Source organism: Emys orbicularis, chromosome 1 (genome assembly GCF_028017835.1).
Source record: "Emys orbicularis isolate rEmyOrb1 chromosome 1, rEmyOrb1.hap1, whole genome shotgun sequence".
Lineage (NCBI taxonomy): Eukaryota > Metazoa > Chordata > Testudines > Emydidae > Emys > Emys orbicularis.
In genome coordinates, this window is record NC_088683.1 from 308191623 (window position 1) to 308210457 (window position 18835).

Consider the following 18835-nt stretch of genomic DNA (forward strand, 5'->3'; position numbering starts at 1 on the left):
TGAGCGCCAGCCTGAGCTGCAGTGTCTGTACAGCAATGTTTAGCACGCCAGGGTGAGCCCTGCTAACACAAGTCTGTCTATGAACGCACTCCCAGGTGCAGTGTAGACATACCCCATGAGCCTGTGGGAGAGTTTCCCAACGGGAGTGAGGAAAACCCCATTGCTTAGGGTAGTTAAACTAAATGGCCAATATGCTATCAAATGTTCTGTAGGGAACAATCCTGCACTGACCAGAAGATGGATTACATGTGACTTAATAGGTCTCTTCCATCCCTGTCCGATATGATTCTAAATCAAACACAATGACGAAAACAGTACCATGGTAACCGTACTTACAGGCACCAAACTTGATATACCGCTCATACAGTTCCCTGTATTTATCAAAACCTCTCTCTTGCAACCTAAGAACAACAAACAATATATTTTAAAATCACACACTTGTTTTTGGCTAACGACAACCTAAACAATTTCAGAAAAACATGTGACATTAGGTCATGATGTCCTACCTGCACATTTACATATATAAATAATTACTCCACCTGAACACCCCAAGTCATGCCAACATTGTTGTCTGCCCAGCAGGGCCTTCTCTGAGAGGCAACAGTGAGGTGGGGTCCAGCAGGACTATGGGACCCCTCTATTTCCTCCAGGAGCCATTGTCTCTGGGTCCAAAAAAGGCTTTATTGCTTGTCTATGTATATGACCACATACGAAACTGAGGAGAACATGGAATTCTACATGCAATGCTCCATCAGGTACGCTCTAGTGTATTCATCAAGAAACGTAGTGGAGAGGGATTCCTGATTCCTGCAAAGGGTTCTGGATAATGAGAGAGGGTAAAGGAGTCACCTGAGGTTTTTCTCCCAGATGGTAGGAGAACCTGACCACGCCCAGTTATTTACACCGGATGGCTCCAGCACAGACCCCAGTGCCTTACTTCTTGCAAGGAGGCCCTGCCTTTTGATGGGGGATCAGAAGGAAAGTTAAACGCCCCAATGCACTCGGTAGTACCCCCTTTCTAGCGCTTCTCACAGGGTTGGAGGGGGAGAGGGGGAGAAGTCCACAATGCAGCCAACAATACAGCACCTGCAGAGTGGGTTTTGAGAAATCTCTCTGGCTGGGCTGCTGAGTCGGGCTTACTCTGTCTGGCTTACCCTGATTGTTTGCTGCACCCTGTAGGGTCGGGGTGAAGATCTCCTAGATGGGGGTTCTCTTTGTGGCTTCAGGAGTCCCCACAGCAGTCTCCTGCTTAGGGCACTCCTGTTTCTCCCCATCCTGAGCTGACTGCAGTTTCCTCCTTTTTAAATGCCTTCTCCCCTACCATACATGATTGACAAGGCCGGGCTAGCCCTGTCGCTAGGGCCTCTCTGGCACCTTCCTCATCAGCATGGGGTCTATGCACCCCCTCACAGAGACACTTACTGTTGCTCAAGTTTCTTTCTGGTTTCACTCTCTAGCACTGTTTGCGAAAGGTGAGGATGAGGAGCAATGTCAATCTCTTCATCAAATGAGGTGCTTTCCATCAGCTCCTTGATCACACACTCAAACACGTCCTTGTACGTCCTGCAGCACAAAAGCTACAAAATACACCAGACGTGGGAACACAGTGGGACCAGCCTACAGGGAACTGGCAGAAAGTGTAACCTTTTCCACACATGGCTTCACATTCCTCCCAACAGGCAAGCAGTCTGAGATTAGGCAAGATCATCTCATGAGTGATGCAGGATTTTCCCACTTCATATGGCTTTATTAATGCCAGTAAACCAGGTTCTCTGCTTAGCACCATTGCATCAGCTGAGGATCTGGCCTGTTGACTCACCACTGCTCCATTTCCAAGAACCCCACGCTTCTGTATCGCAAGCTACAGCTCTTCCTGAAGCCAGACTGAAGCCAGACGGTCTCCCTCCAACTTTGCTTCTCTGACCATCCACTCCTTCAGTGATCTCTTCCCATTCCCCCCTCAACACCCATGCCCCAAAGGTGCTCCTCTTTTCTCCCCCTTGCCTTCTTAATCCAATTTCCTATCCACTCCGAACTGCTTGTCATCCAGCTCCTCACAACCCTCTCCATACTGCCCCCTTAGCCCTGCTTCTGCCTTCCTCCCCAACTCTGATGTCTGGTCGTTGCCCTGCTTCCCACATAACAATTATCACTACAGCACATAGCAGGAGCTTTCTTCATTTGTCTCCCTCCCCTTTCCATAATGTATCATCCTACATTTATGGATACTCAGGCTCAGATTAAAAAGGTGACTTGCTTATGGTCACACCTCAAGGCCATAGTAGAAATAGGAACAAATCACAAGAGTCCTGAATCTCAGACCTTGCACCCTGGTCACTGGACCAAACTGCTCCCATTTTTTGTTGTGGATTTTCCCTCCATTGGTATAATTCACAATGATTTTTGGGTGACCCTGTCTTGTGTCCAACTGCTGATGGCAGCAGGAATTCTTGGGGATGCTGGGATGCCAAATTTTCTTCCTTCCATGGTACTACTTGACCAAAGTACAATCCTGAACATGTTACAAAAGACCTAGCAGTTCCCTCACCTCCACAGTCCTGGCCTAATCACGTATGTTTGGTACTAGTTATCAGGAACTGCGAGGGCCTGGTAATGTATTGGCTTTGCTGCTGGAAGATTACCAGGAAAAGATAGCTTAATTGTTTAAGTAGCACAGCTACTCACAGTTTCCAGTGGTTCTGTGTCCAGGTCTTCTACTGTTGGGATGGGCTTTGCAACAGCCTTACAAAACTCACAGTTTTCATGTACTTCAGCGAAGTGATTTTCCTCAGCGGACAAAGGAAAATGGTGAAGAGCATTAGCTTTTTAAAAAAAAATTAATTGTACTTAAAGCCTAGCTGCTCACATGAGAAAATCACATTTATCTAAGAAGAGTCAAGTTTGCACCTCTCCATAACTACCACTATCAATAAGGTGATGTCATGAGGCTATGCAGGAAGTTCTAGGTTATGTGTGACAATCTGTATTCCCAAGTGAATTGCTGATCTTTACTCTTTCATCAAAGCTGGATGAAAAGTGTTAATTGTGTTTCATGGGAAATTTTGAAAAAAAAATTGTTTGTTTTTTTTTCAAAAAAGTTTCTTCTTTTTTTTTTTAGGTTTTGACGAAAAAAAATGAAAAACAGATTTAAAAAAAAAAAGAAAAAGAAAAAGAAAATTCCTGAAGTTTTTAAGGCAATTTCTACAAAGAACAGATTCATAGATTCCAAGACCAGAAGTGACCAGTGTGATCCTCTAGTCTGATCTCCTGGATGACACAGGCCAGAAAACTTCCCCAACACAATTCCTAGAGCAGATTTTTTTAGAAAAACATCCAGTCTTGGTTTAAAAATTGTCAGTGATGGAGAATCCACCACAACACTAGGTAAATTGTTCTAATGGTTCCTTACCTTCATTGTTAAAAATTTACACCCTATTTCCAGTCTGAATTTGTCTAGCTTCATCTTCCAGCCATTGGATCACATTATACCTTTCTCTGCTAAATTGAAGAGCCCATTATTAAATATGTGTTCCCAAAATATTTTATAGGTACTTATAAACTATGATCAAGTCCTTTAACCTTCTATTTGTTAAGCTAAATAGATTGAGCTAATTGAATCTGTCACTATCAGACTTGTTTTCTAATCCGTTTATCATTCTCCTGGCTCTTCTCTGACTCTCTTCAAATTATCAACATCCTTCTTGAATTGTGGACACCATAACTGGACATGGTATTCCAGCAGTGGACACATCAGTGCCAAATATAGAGGTAAATTAACCTCTCTATTCCTACTTGAGATTCCTCCATTAGCCTTTTTAGTTACAGCATCACACTAGGACCTCATGCTCAGCTGATTATCCACAACAATGCCCAAATCTTTTTCGGAGTCACTGCTTCCCAAGATCATGTCCCCCATCTTGTAAGTATGGTCTACATTCTTTGTTCCTAGAAAGAATAGTCTTTCAAGAAATTAGAACTGACAAGTCAGACTGTACAGGGCTCTGGAAGAGTTATCATCATCTATCATACAAGTCTTGACATTTAGATGAATATGTTAATGAAGTATTATTATTATTAGAGTATTGCCATTATGGTCTATAATGCTAATGTGTCTGCTCTGCAGGCAAACAAAATCCATGTAATAAAATCTTTTCAAAATATTTGTTGAAATAAGTTACTGCCATAAACAGGAGACAGCTTTCAAAAATGATTTTCATATATACACACATCATAGATGGACATTCCCTTTTGGTCTGCGTATTTCTTTGTTTAGCTTTAAGCTAACAGCTCTTTTTAACAGCCAAGTCAGAACTATAAGATCCTGAATGTAAGGGGTGAAGAGAGAGTTGATATAGCACAAATTGGAAGGAATCACTATCATTACAGCAGGGGAGCCCAACTTTGCCCAACGGAGGGCTGTAACGGGAAGCTGACAGAAGAGTGAAGGCCACAGCTACAGTAAACTGCATAGCACAGAGGCTACTGTTTAAGATGGAGCATTGCATGCTGAGACCAGAACCTCCATATTAACGATGAGGCTTCCTTGCACTGTGTGGGCCTGCTCAGGTTCCCTCCTTGGCCACCTCTGAACTAGAGCAATGTAAACATCTAAGGAGGAGGGATAGCTCAGTGGCTTGAGGATTGGGCTGCTAAACCCAGGGTTATGAGTTCAATCCTTGAGGGGGCTACTTAGGGATCTAGGGCAAAATCAGTACTTGGTCCTGCTAGTGAAGGCAGGGGGCTGGACTCAATGACCTTTTGGGGTCCCTTCCAGTTCTATGAGATAGGTATATCTCCATATATTATTATTACAACCCCCCCCCCCCGCCCCAATTGAAATGCTGATGGAAGTAGAAACAGAGAGATAACCAACTAGCCCTCTTTTTTGTCTATTTTAAACTGGGTGATGGCTAAGCACATGACACTGCAAAGGAGGAAAATAAGATTGAGTTTGAGAGGCTGAAATACCAGAGGGTCTGACATCGGTCTCCTTTTAAACTTGGCTTCACTTTGAGAAGCTGCAAAACCAGCAGGAGGATAAGGAAGACAATTCGACACATCACACACCCACATGTTTTTCATTAGGTCGCCATGGCTCGAGAGCCATCTGCTGTCTGAGTCAATAACATCTACTCTTTCCTTTTCTTGTCAAACTACTCCCGTTGTTTTGATGGTCAAATGTAAATCTCTCTTAAAGGGAATAGCATTCGCCTCTTCAGCAATTTTTGGTCTATTGTCAAGAAAGCAAAGCTAACTTCCTTTCCCCTGGACACTACTCTCAGTTTCAGGAGTGTCAAAACATCCCAAGAGAGCACTTTTCTGGAAGCTAGATGTCTTTTCTGAAAGGCATCTCACCACAGACCTGACAAATCTTACACTACCTGACTGGAAATATAACCACATGGTATTAGTAGGGTCAGGGAAAACAAGCCCTGCCTAAAATCCTCTCTGTTACTGAAGAGTCCTTAGATTAGACCCACTTTTGGTGTAACTCTATGGAGATCAATGGAGTTATACCAGTGATGAATTTGGCCCTCTGTTTCTACGTGTCAGGCGCAAGGAACTTTCCACGAGCTTCCCTCCGATTTTCATCGAGGAGCTGCCTTCCTTTGTCCCTCTTTGTTCTGAGAGAATTTAGTACTTGTCAGAGGCGGTGAAATGATGCCCCACAGGACACCATTTATCCACAAACAACACTGCAACCTTTCCCCCAAAGCCTACCCACAAAAGAAAGCAAAAATAAGCATGCCTCAACCTTAACCAGAAGGGACAGAACCTTTGTGTGGAAGGGGATCGTTCAGTTTTAATGCTCACTCAGTTGTCAGCTCCCCTCTGAGCTGAGACTGATGAAAAAGTTGCCCGAGTGAGAGAGGCTTTTTTGACGTGAACATGTATCCAGCACAGACTGGACTGAGATCCACCCACCCACTTCACACAGGCCACCAAACAGCATCAGGGAAAATGTTGTCACAGCCCCATCCTCAGCTGATATAAATTGGCAGAGCTCCACCAAGTGAAAAAAACTCGCCAATTTACACCAGTTTACACCAGTTGGCTGTGAGTCTCTACCAGCACAGATTGGGTGTGGAATGGTGACCTACAGGCGAAAGGCTCCATTGTCCAGTACCACTCCCTTGAGCCATGCAGCTTCCTCTTTATCAATGACTGGTGTATTCATTTTAATTTCTCCATGGGCCTCACCTCATCTAGGAACAGGGTAGTTATTTTCAGGTCATCACGAATCGCCTCTTCTGAATCAGGCCCTGGGGCTTTTTGTATGAACAAGACAAAGACGTGAATTAGCCTTCGCTCACTGTGTAGAAATGTTTTGACATTTGCATCAATTGTCAATTCACTCACAGAGGTGCTGGAATCAAAAATTTCAAACCTGACTGCCTACGGTTAGGCTCCCACATCTATTCTTAGGCAGCTCAGCATAAGCGGCCTAACTTTCAATGGTGCTGAGGAGCTTCTGTTGATTTCTATAGAGTCTGTGGGTGCTCGGCGCTTCAGCCCATTTAAATCCATATGTAGCCACCTAAATGTAAGTGCTTAGGTTTTCAGCTGTGGTGTCCAATTCCAGGCACGTTAACAGGGCCTGATTTTCAAAAAGCGGAGAACACTCTCCCTTTGAAAAATCATCCCTCCCCCACCTTAACAAAGTCACTTGTCACATGGATTTAGAAGCCTAATTTTAGGAACCCAGGTGTGGACATTTTGACCTTGGTGAGTAACATATAAGGAAACTTTGCAAAGAGGATGTAATAATTTATATACACTTCTGAATTTCGGTGTATAGTATAGAAGAGGGATTATAAAAGTGTTTCATAGTAATAAACATAGTAATAGACTGCAAGAATTGATGAAAATGAGTTATTACAGTATAATACAAATGTCTTATTATGGCAGGCTATAAACTTCTATATATTATAATTTTTAAGAGCATGATGATGCACAGAAAAATAAGATCTATAAAATCTGTGTCAAGAACAAAAATAAGTTAGAAGCAACTTTACCCAGATTATTAAATAGCTACGATAACATCCAAATGTCACTCACTAGTGCCCCTCTGCCAGGTTTTTATAAACTGGAGAGAGGGTGGATACTTTATATGCATTCTCAGCTAATTTCAAGACAGATAATTTCCCACATTAAGGCAGAGTAGTTCAAGTGTGACCCATGAAACCCTACACTACTGCCTATCACCACCTTCATCTTTAATACAACATCCTGGATCAAGGAAATATGGCTTCTCAGATCCAGATGGAGAGTTCCATTGCAGTGAATCCATAGATAGAGAGAGCGGACACGATGATATGGACACATCCCACCCACAGACACAGAGGAAACTGGGACTAGAACTCGTTTTCCTTTAACTCCTCCCAAAAGGCCTCTACCAAAGGAAAACTCTGGGAACTGCTATGGGCAACATGTCACCTAGCTTCACTCTAGGCCAGCCACTATAGAACAGCATCACTTATTCACAGTACACTGCTTCATACTGGGCCCTGCAATCTGTTGGGACCACACCTTGAAGATGAGGAGGGCAACAGTGTGGTGTTTTTATACTATGGTAATTAATGGGAGCCCCTGAGCAAACTTTGGTTCCTCTGAATAAAGTGTCAAACTCCTGTATGTTCTGCATGCTCCCTGTAGCTTCAGCAAGTGATGCATTAAAAAGACAGTATCCAAACAAACCTAGGGGATCAGAGGAAATCCATAAAAGCCAAATCCCCCTCTCAGAAACAGTGGCCTCCCTAAATACCTATATCAGAGGAAAAATAACTCTGAAACACACCTACTGGTAATCCAGGAGCATACACATTACACTACATGCAGACATTTAATATGTACATCCTTTGTGAGTGGATGCATGGCCTGGCAGTGCCCGTATTTCTGAATGAGCCCATTTTATGGAAATCAAGTTGTATGCCCTCAACCTTGCTGATATCATCCTGTTTACCATCATTGCAAAGTAGCATTCAGATAGAACCGGCTCCTGATCAGCTTATTATTCATGGTTACATGAATGATGGCGTAGGAGGCGGAAAGAACATAAATAAAATTGGCTTCACTAGGTTATCCGAACCTGTATTACGCATAGCAGCTTTTCCCCTAGTAAATGAAAACAAACATGCACACAGGGGCTCTAACCATCCAATATGCAAGGACCTCTTTTGGGACAAAGCCTCAACTTCTTCACTGGAGGAACCTGTACTTATTTACCTGTGTTCTTTTTGTAGAATTGGTTTGAAACCATATGTCTTGGCTGCGTAGCCAATCTGAATGGTACAAACTAGCATTCCTACTTCAGACCTCATTTTCTTCATGGTATAAAAAATGAGCATCAGGGATCTGGCTATTACAAGATAATCACACCCCTGGGGAAATTACTGGGCCCATGTATCTATGTTCCACGGATCATGATAATCTCATTGGGGTCGGTTAGCCATCAGGAAAGCTTGTTAAAGCAGCATGGCTTGTCAGGTCCTTGTCATTCAGAATGCTTACCAGGCTGTCCTAGTTTATAAGGCTCTCTGGGTCCCATGAACTTCCTCAGTTGGCATTTTGCACCAACGTTTATAAAACAGGCACGTTTATCTCCTAAAATCTATCATTTTTAATCTTAAAAAAATGTAATAATTTAACGAATGTGGGACCCAATTCTGTTCTTATTTGCACCAGTGCCATTCTGAACGGACTTCACTGGAGTTACTGCTGATTTACATGGATGCAGGAGGAGAATCAGGCGCTCTTTAAGACTGATTGATCCCATAAAGAAGGGATCTCTGCAGGGCATAATGCGTATACAGAGAAAAAACAGGTGGTGACTTGTGAAAAACAGAATGGATCTTCCCTTCCTGCACCTATTATTATTATTATTATTAGTAGTAATTATTTCTATTATGGAAGAGCCCAAAGGCTCCAATCAAGATCAGGTCTCCCGTGTGCTAGATGCTATATAATCGCAGAGGAAGACAGGGGTCTCTCCTGAAGACCTTACTATGCAAATAGACAAGACAGAGAAAACCAATATACAAAGTTCAAACAATGTGTCTGGGATGATGTCCTGTGCTGCTGGGTACATGCCTTGTTAGTTACAAACCTTCCCCCTCCCTCTCTCCAGGTGCCACAGCCATTCTGCTGTCCCAACGTGTTGTCCTTCTATACAACTCAGATATGGTGTGAAAGAGAAGAAGGAAAGGGATGACAAAGATTAAAGCAATATAACCCCCCCACACAAAAGTCAAACAACCCCCCTACAAACCTTGATTATTGGCTCTTTAGGGCAGGGACCAGTTTTTTCGTTCTGTGTTTGTACAGAGCCTAGCACAATGGGGTCCTGGTCCATGACAAAGGCTCCTAAGCATCACTGTCAAATTAATAATCCATAATACTGATGAATCTTGGGGGGGTTCCTTCCCAGGCCTCCAGAGCCAAATTGACATACCAGTGGTCTGGTTACTCCTCATACTCCAGCACCATGTGGTATGGATAGGGCCCTACCAAATTCATGGTCCATTTCATGGTCATAGGAGTTTAAAAGTTGTAAATTTCATGATTTCAGCTATTTAAATCTGAAAGTTCATGGTGTTGTAAATGTAGGGGTCCTGACCCAAAAAGAAGTTGTGGGGTGGTCGCAAGGTTATTGTAGGGAGGTTTGCGGTACTGCTACCCTTACTTCTGAGTTGCTGCTGGCGGGGCGCTGCCTTCAGAGCTGGGTGCCTGGCCAATAGTCGCCGCTCTCCAGTTGCCCAGGTCTGAAGGCAAGGCAGAAGTAAGGGTGGCAATACTGTGACCCTCTTAAAATAACCTTGTCACCCCTCTGCAACTCACTTTTGGGTCAGGACCCCCAATTTGAGAAAGGTTGGTCTTCCCCCTGAAATCTGTATAGAATCATAGAAGATTAGGGTTGGAAGAGATCACAGGAGGTCATAGTCAAACCCCCTGCTCAAAGCAGGACCAACCCCAGCTAAATCATCCTAGCCAGGGCTTTGTCAAGCCGGGCCTTAAAAAACCTCTAAGGAAGGAGATTCCACCACCTCCCTAGGTAACCCATTCCAGTGCTTCACTACCCTCCTAGTGAAATAGTTTTTCCTAATATCCAACCTAGACCTCCCACATTGAAACTTGAGACCATTGCTCCTTGTTCTGTCATCTGTCACCACTGAGAACAGCCTATCTCCATCCTCTTTGAATCCCCCTTCAGGTAGTTGAAGGCTGCTATCAAATCCCCCCTCACTCGTCTCTTCTGCAGACTAAATAAGCCCAGTTCCCTCAGCCTCTCCTCATAAATCATGTGCCCCAGCCCCCTAATCATTTTTGTTGCCTTCCACTGGACTCTCTCCAATTTGCCCACATTCTTTCTGTAGTGGATGGCCCAAAACTGGATGCAATACTCCAGATGTGGCCTCACCAGTGTCAAATAGAAGGGAATAATCACTTCCCTCGATCTGCTGGCAATGCTCCTACTAATGCAACCTAATATGGACTCTGGACTTGTCCTTGTTGAACCTCATCAGATTTCTTTTAGCCCAATCCTCCAATTTGTCTAGGTCACTCTGGACCCTATCCCTACCCTCCAGCGTATCCATCTCTCCCCCCAGTTTAGTGTCATCCGCGAACTTGCTGAGGGTGCAATCCATTCCATCATCCAGATCATTAATGAAGATGTTGAACAAAACCGGCCCCAGGACAGACCCCTGGGGCACTCCACTTGATACCGGCTGCCAACTAGACATCAAGCCGTTGATCACTACCCGTTGAACCCGACAATCTAGCCAGCTTTCTATCCACCTTATAGTCCATTCATCCAATCCATATTTCTTTAACTTGCTGGCAAGAATACTGTGGGAGACCGTATCAAAAGCTTTGCTAAAGTCAAGATATATCACGTCCACTGCTTTCCCCATATCCACAGAGCCAGTTATCTTGCCATAGACGGCAATCAGGTAGTAGATAATGTTTTCACCCCTCAGCTCATATAGAAAGCACACAAAAGACCAGATTTCACAGGGGGAGACCAGATTTTTATGGTCTGTGATGCATTTTTCATGGCCGTGAATTTGGTAGGACTCTAGGTATGGCGTAACAGCGTCTCCCTGCTGACTGAGAGTGCTGTGATGCTAACACAAGTCCCATGCCCTGCCCTGGTTCCTTGGCTTTTACTGAGACACAGCACAGGATTTCCATCTCCTTTAGGCTAGAAAGAAGCTTCCACCCAGAAGTCCCCTAACCTCTCAACACCAGTACTGGACACGAGCCCTGTTGTCTCCCCCACTCCTCACCCACCTGGCAAGCAGAGCAGTTTTGGGCAAGTGAGGGAGGGAAAAATCACACACTAAATTTTTACCTTAAAATGCAAGGGCCCAGTTAGCTGCCTATGGGCTGTCACCAATGCACCATCAGAGCCTTTGTTGAACCAGCCCTGCCAGTGTTAACCGTCTGGGGGAATTTTATTATTAATTATTCAACACTTTTGTTCTGATAGCACCTTAGGGTCACAACGAGGTCAGGCCCCTTTGCGATAGGGGTTGTATAAACTCATGATAATGATAACCCTGCAAAGATCTGATTCCAAGCCCACTGAACTCAATGGGGGGGGGGAGGGTTTCCACTGATTTTAATGGTCTTTGGTTCAGTCTCCCAGCTGAACTTAAGGTTGCAGAGGGGTGAGCTGGAGTGGGGAAGGGCCAGGAGAAGTGCGTGGTGCCATTTAAAGAAACTGGGAAAGTCCAGGGCCAGAAAACTCTACGACAAGAGGCAGTACAATTGGTACCTAGTGTTTTCCACAATTTAGATTTCTAGCAAACTGGTGGTTGCTGCTTTAATTATTTCAGCAAACACCTCACACCGGTGAGCACCTTATTGTAATATGGGTACACTGAATAATACATATTTACTGTGAAGAAAGGAAGGTGTTATTGTGTGGGAAGAATTTGGCAGCTCTGAATACTGAGCAGCAGTTTCTGCAGAGCAGTAGGATTCATACCGGTAATCAAGCCCATTAGCATTAAAAGGAACTGTCTAAATGTCAAGCCAGGTCCGATAAATAAGCCACTAACTCATTTAGAAATGGTTCAGAATGGCAAATTAAAAGTTTTGCTGCTAATCATGTTTCTTATTTTGGAGTTCTGTCAGTTTTTGCTTTTTGCTTCCATTCTACTGAGATAATCATCTGCTGCCAAGATGTTCTGAAAACGGAGGCTAGGCAAACTTGGTCATAGAAAATAAGAACTTGTCTGAACCTCAGACCTCATTCACAAGCATTTGGAAGGGTCAAAAACTATGGGTGAGTACCCACTAGCCAGGTGTCCTTTAGTATCACCCCCACCCCCAACCCCCATGCTGGACATCAGCCTGTGACCTCTTGTCTGGACCCAGTGACTCATTCCATTTCCTGCCCATCAAAGCCCCTCTTTTCCATCTCAGCTTCTGGTCTGCACCTGGGCCTTTGTAGATATAGATACTAGATCCACCAGAGGTCTCAGTAGATCTGAAAATCTCTGCCGGGCCCAGCCTGGCTGCTGTTTTCAACTCCTGTGGGATCAAGAGCCTTCCTTAATCAGAGGTACCCCTGGAATATATTGCACTGCCCACTGCTGAACTGTCCTCAAACCAACCCCTCCCAGCTGTCAATGCTTTCTGTCTCCCTCGCAATGAAAAGCATCCTTAGCCCCAGATTACCCAACCCCCTGTGTATCCTCCAGCCCTGCCCATGACGAGCCCCCTCCCACTGAGGGCCTGATCTTGCAAAGTGCTCAGTGCCTCCTGCAAAGTGCTGGGCGCCCCCAACTCTCGTTGACCTCAAGAGGAGTCTCAGTTCCTTGCAAGAGGCACTCAGCTGTTTACAGGATGTGGCCCATACTTTTCCTGTGGCTTTCAGCCATATTAGAAAGCAGTTATTTGGCCTCTGTAACTAGTCAGGGTTGGGACATCTCTACAGAAAAGCAGTAATGAAGAACTCCAAGTTTTTATGCCTGATTTGGTCTCTTAACTGCATAGAGAGGACAGTTGTCTCATGACAGCCCAAATAGCCACATATCCTGGCATACCTTCATCATCTGACTTCCTGTCTTCTTCTCCTCCTGCTGCATCACTTTCAGCTCTCACAACTACAGATAAAGAACAAACATGGCGTGTTTTAGTGGCTAACCTGCTTGGGCAATGGTAGTCACCTGACCTACATGTCATATGGCCAGATTCAGGAGTGGTTTAAGTGTTAGACTTGTGGAGACTGAACTGAGACATAGGAAATGTCACAGTGGAACTGGCTATTGGTTCAGTCAGTCAGGTACTTTGCCTCGGATAGTGACATATAACTGATACTCCTGATGAAGGCAAACCCATTCCTTCTCCTTTATGCAGCTGGTCAATCAGACAATACCATACGATAGCATGGGAGAAACTAATTTTTGACACCCCCACCCCAGATGGTAATCATTGTATGCCCTGAAGCATCAAGATTGATAGCCTGTGTAATTTGCAACCTAGCTAGTGCAATTGCAGATGTTAATCCTATATACATAAATTCCAACCAAGCAAAAGTGGGGACTCTGTGGTGAGAGAGAGGAAAAAATTAAGCAAGGTTTCTACGGAGCTTCCTCCATAAAATTTTGGAGTCTAATGCCTTCCATTTTTGAAGACTAACATATTTCAGTTATTAAAGTGTATGGAGTCTGGGGGAGGGTGGTGGTGGAAGAGAAGCTATGCAGGGATGGGTTTGTCTGGAATTCTGTCCTATAATAGTTTGCCACTGTCAAAGTACATTCTGTTAAAGTACCAAGAAAGGCTGCACATCAAACCCCCAGGGCCTAGATTCACGCAGGTGTTTCCTACCTGACAACCACAGAGCTACATATAGAAACCAGCATCAGCACAATACAGAACAAAAGCAAGAAAACCCCCACACAGGGAAGCAGGCTGCTACCCCATGCCTTCCTCCTGTCTTGCTCTGCTAGGGACAGATGTCATCCTGATCTACAGATATAAAAATATACCTGTATTTGGCTTTATGTAACATTCTGGTACCAAACTTTCTATGAAACAATGAGAAAAATTAACTTGCTATGCCTGTCTGCCTCGTTCTTTGCTTTCCTATGTTTGCTTTGCTAGCTGCCTGTTTCTTTTCTCCTCAATTTTACCTCTAATTAATTTCCCCCCTTTCAAGTCTTTCCCATCTTCTGACCTTTCCCCCTTTCTCTTACTCTCTTTTCATTCTCCTTTCTCTCTTCCCCCCATGCCCTATGCCTCCTCCTCCCTCTTCACATAGTCTTTCCTTCCCACTGTTTTTCTTTCATCCCCCTTCTCTCAGATTTATTGTCCACTCTCTGACTCCCCCACAGTCTCCTTTTCAGTTTTCTTCCCCCCCCCCCCCAGCCCAAGCTTTTTCTCACCTTTCATGGCAACTGCAGAGTCCTACCCCTCCAATAGGGCCCCCGCACCCTCCCATGGGATTGGAATGTGGGACCCACTGGTGAAGTTGGGGAGGGAGGCCAGATGTTGCTAAGTGTTTCGTGGTGAGATTGGGGCAGGGCATGGTAGGCTGCCTCCTTCAAACATTCAAACAGCATCAGGGGAGGTGGCATGATCCAGTGCCCAGATGGAAGCCACAGTCTGAGACTGTGAATGGACAGCAGCTGTCCATGGGCTGACCCTCTCAAGCAGACTGGAGAGGTGGTCCATGCTGTGCAGGGATGCAGTGCCTCTTGATGCTTCTCACAGAGACAGGTCTGCCTGGAAGGTCTAATACATTTTGACTCTTGCTACTTTAGTTGCCTCAATAGCCTTCTGCAGCAGTGAATTCCATAGGTTCCTTATACTTTCCAGTTAAAAGTATTTTATGTTATCCTTTTAATTCCATCGAGCATCTCATGTGGTTGTATTGTGGGAAAGGCCTGGGAGTCCGGAGGCTGGTGGGACAGGTACAGATGGGAGATGAGGGAAGCTGAAAGATGACTGCATGGTCAGAAGGGAAAGGGCGAAATGTTACATCATCAAATGGGCAAGCCCAAAGTAACACCTACCTCATTCAAATCCCCACCCATGAGCCAGAACCCTCCTGCCAAGGTGCCAAACCCCCTCTCACTTTGGTTGCTGCCCTCGACAATATTCCTGGACAGGGTGATTTATCCCCCATTACTACGGAGCGTTAGCCATCTCTCCTCTAAAGCAACAAAGCTGGGATTTTCAAAGGAGACTAGTTTAAGGGTGTTAGATGCCCAACTCTCATTGAAAACCCCACTTTAATTTACAGTGACCAGGATTATTCATAGATTCCCAGGCCAGTCCGACCTCCTGTATAACACAGGCCATAGAACTTCCCCAACATAATTTCTTTTGAACTAGAGCCTCTCTTTTAGAAAAAGATCCAATCTTGATTTAAAAATTGCCAATGATGGAGTCTCCACAAGCGCACCCTACCTTCGTCTTTGGATTTTGTTTGGTTATTTTCTTCGCTTCCTTCTTCAGACTCTTGTGTCTCAATTTCTTCACCTACGTTAGTAAAGAGCACCACAACACCTGAAACATAAAAGCAGATTTGTGTTCTGAGTTGGTCTGATAGTGCACTGGCTGTGCTGAACTAAATGAGGCTAATCCTTAACCAGAGCCATGTGGTGTGTGGCCAAAACTCTTGTCCCACATAGAAACCTTATATTGGAATAGGATGATGATCCATCTAGTTTGGTTTCCCAGCCCTAAAAATGTTTTAATTGGGTGCTTCAGGGGAAGGAGAAAATCCCCAACTTTGTACCTGGGTAACATAGGCTCAGGAACTAGAGCTGCAGGCAGCATCCCCAAGTTTCACTGTGAAAAGTTTGCTGGTGCTATCAGAATGGAGCTGGCATTATTTTGCGATTCTTGAGAATCCCGGAGCTGTGCTGAACCCGTGTGGTGTGAGCGGGAATCACATTTTTTGACATTGCTTTTGAACACACGTGGTTTACAGTTTCGTTAGCTGGCTTTCAGCACCCCCCAGCACCACTGCCTGGGTAACCATGAATCATTAGATGCCATGGGGTGGAAGTTACTTCCCAATCCCAGCTGGGGATCATTTATGTCCCTAAGCATAAAAATGGATAACGTAGCTTTGTTAGTATAAAATCGGATTGTGACCCAGGCACCTGTTGGTGCCAACTGTTAGAGGACAGAGACGGTGCATAGAGTTTTACAGGGATCCCCTGGGTTGGATAGGTGCATATTAATTCACCAAAGTTTGGCATGTAAGGTCTCTACTGAGAGCCAGTTGCTCATAATTGGTTGCCATAAATGACTGGTTGCCATAATCATTGCAAAATGTATGTACAGATAATATTTAAGGAGTTATGTTTCTATACTAAAAGTTATGTTCTTAAGGCAGGTAACCAAGCAGTGACATGTCTCAGACAGTCCCTTTTGAGGCAGTGGGTAACAGACGCTTATCTCCCTGTCTGGCCATTGTGTATTGTGCTGATAATAATGTAGGCCTATTTGCATATTGAGCCACACGCTGATTAAGAGCAGGGGCGGCTCCAGGCACCAGCGCACCAAGCGTGTGCCTGGGGCGGCAAGCTGTGGGGGGGCGGCCTGCTGGTCGCCATGAGGGCGGCAGTCAGGCTGCCTTCGGTGGCATGCCTGCGGGAAGTCCGCTGGTCCCGCGGTTTCGGTGGCGGATACGCCAAAAGCAGGGGACCGGCTGACTGCCGTGCTTGGGGCGGCAAAATACATAGAGCCGCCCCTGATTAAGAGATTGGGAAATCTACAAGTAAGGAGTATACAGGAAAAAAACAAGCAGCAGGGGGGTGTCCTGCTTATGAAAAAGGACAATGGATTGTTCTGATATATCTGGGGCTGCTAATAGACACTCTGGATCTTGACTCACGAATGGACGATCACAGCCAAGCCTGGCTGTAAAACGCTAGAAGAACTTTGGGTGAGCCTTGCTCTATAAGACATGGGAGCATCTAGTTAATTAAGTCTAGGTTTTAGAATGTGTGTTATGATTTTATTTGCTACGTGACCCTTTGTTTCCAATACTTCTCCTTGCTGCCCTTGAATTGCTATGCTTTGTTAAAGAAGATCACACTGGTTTTTACCATACACATGTCTATGGGGTGTGGGATAAGCAGAGTGGTGATCTGAGGTGGAGCTGATAAGCTGGGGTGTACTGCTTATTTGGCAGCAGTAAATCTGTGAATACTGTAAATGTCCGTCCAGTGGACCAGGGGCTGGGCACTCCAGGGAGATGCTCAGAGGGCTCGGGAGTTGGGGTGTGCCTATCGCTAACCTGCAGAGTGAGAGCAGGGCATGCATAGGCCTGGAGGGGTGGGCTTGCATTGCCCATGGCTGGTGGGGTTGGCGAGCTGAGCCATTGCAGGGACAGACAAGGCCCCCTCACAATCTTGGTACACCCAGGAAGCGTCACATTGATACTATCTTGCTAGACGATAGGCCCTGGAACGCCCCGTGGCAGTGAGTTTGGCTGTCAACCTGACCGCACTCTTTTTGTCCAGCATTCCACAGAGCTAGAAAGACACGATTCCAAACAGAGGCCAATAGGGATGACGCAAAAGTATTAAAAAAAACCCTGTCCCTCTGCTTTGTTACTTATCAAAACTGGAGTCATGCCTTGGAGGTGGAAGAGTCAGCAGGCGGGGCAGTTTGGGTCCTACGAGCTTGTGAAAGCAAGAGGTTTATAAGAATTAAAAGGGCAGAAATCATAAAGTGGTTGGTTCTAATCCCTTCATAGTCACAGTTGTCCATAACTTACAGAGGAAGGATGGTCTAGGGGTTAGGGTGATTCAGGACACCTAGGGTCAACTCCCTCCTCTGCCACAGACTTCCTGTGTGAACTTGGGCAAGTCACTTAGTCTCCGTGTGCCTCAGTTCCTCATCTTCAAAAGGGGGATAAAAGTCATTCCCTATCTCCCAAGGGTGCTGTGAGGACAAATACATTAAAGAGTGAGAGGTGCTCAGATATGCTGGTCATGGGGGCCATGCACGCACCTGCCATAGGAATAAGACGGAACTGCCCTCTATGAAGAGTTACAGGAATTCGTTATGGCCTGTCAGTCAGCTAATAAGAACCTTCCCTCCCTCTACACAGGCTTCCTTTTTTCAATCTGGCACTTATCTCTGGGGGGCTCTGGGACACACAATATTATGGGCCAAATATTCAAAGATAGGCACCTAAGCTGAGTCCATTATATACAGATATACATTTGTATATGGCATCTGGTTCTTGTGCATGTGGTCACCCATTTTGCAATCACACCTGTTTCACGGGCACCTATTTTTGAACATCTGCCTACGATCTACGAACCAGGGACTCTCTGTTGTAAAATTTATTTACCCGGGAAAGCTACAGTGTCTGGGAATTTACTGTTGTTTTCCCTCTCGGGTAAATTTGGTCATTACCTGACCTTCTCAGGTTTCAGCTCAGCCAGATGTTATGGACTTGATGCAGGAACCACTTAGTGGCCTGTGTTTTGCAGGAGGTCACACTAGATGATCATAGTGGTCCCTTCTGGCCTTAAAAAATAATAATCTATGAATCAGTGTCCCACAGCGAGAGCGCTGTTGAGCTGGATTTATAAGTTAGGATTCCTCTGGTTTTTAGTCCCGGACCTCCCCAACCACTAGCCCAATCAACACCCTGTCACATGCTTTACCTCCTGATGGGTTATTGATTAAAATTTCTGATGCCCTAAGAGATTAACAAATGTCAGTGTTTAATCATTGTTTGTTCCAGATTAAATTTTTTTAAAGAGTTTATTTTATTAAGAATCACCAATTTATAGTTCTAAGCTCACAGGTTTTTTTATACTTACCTCACAGAATGTTTTCCATGCTATCC

General features: G+C 44.9%; 1 protein-coding gene across 1 annotated transcript in view; it reads right to left on the reverse strand.

Annotated features, from left to right (window-relative positions):
- ERICH6B (glutamate rich 6B) overlaps positions 1–18835 on the reverse strand; it is a 46031-nt gene that overhangs the window by 11034 nt on the left and 16162 nt on the right. The window contains exons 5-10 of the mRNA XM_065399559.1: positions 15424–15522; positions 13056–13115; positions 6202–6269; positions 2686–2787; positions 1423–1577; positions 337–401 (exon numbers count right to left, since the gene is read on the reverse strand). Coding sequence (XP_065255631.1) covers positions 337–401; positions 1423–1577; positions 2686–2787; positions 6202–6269; positions 13056–13115; positions 15424–15522 — 549 coding nt within the window. The remainder of the gene's footprint in view (positions 1–336; positions 402–1422; positions 1578–2685; positions 2788–6201; positions 6270–13055; positions 13116–15423; positions 15523–18835) is intronic.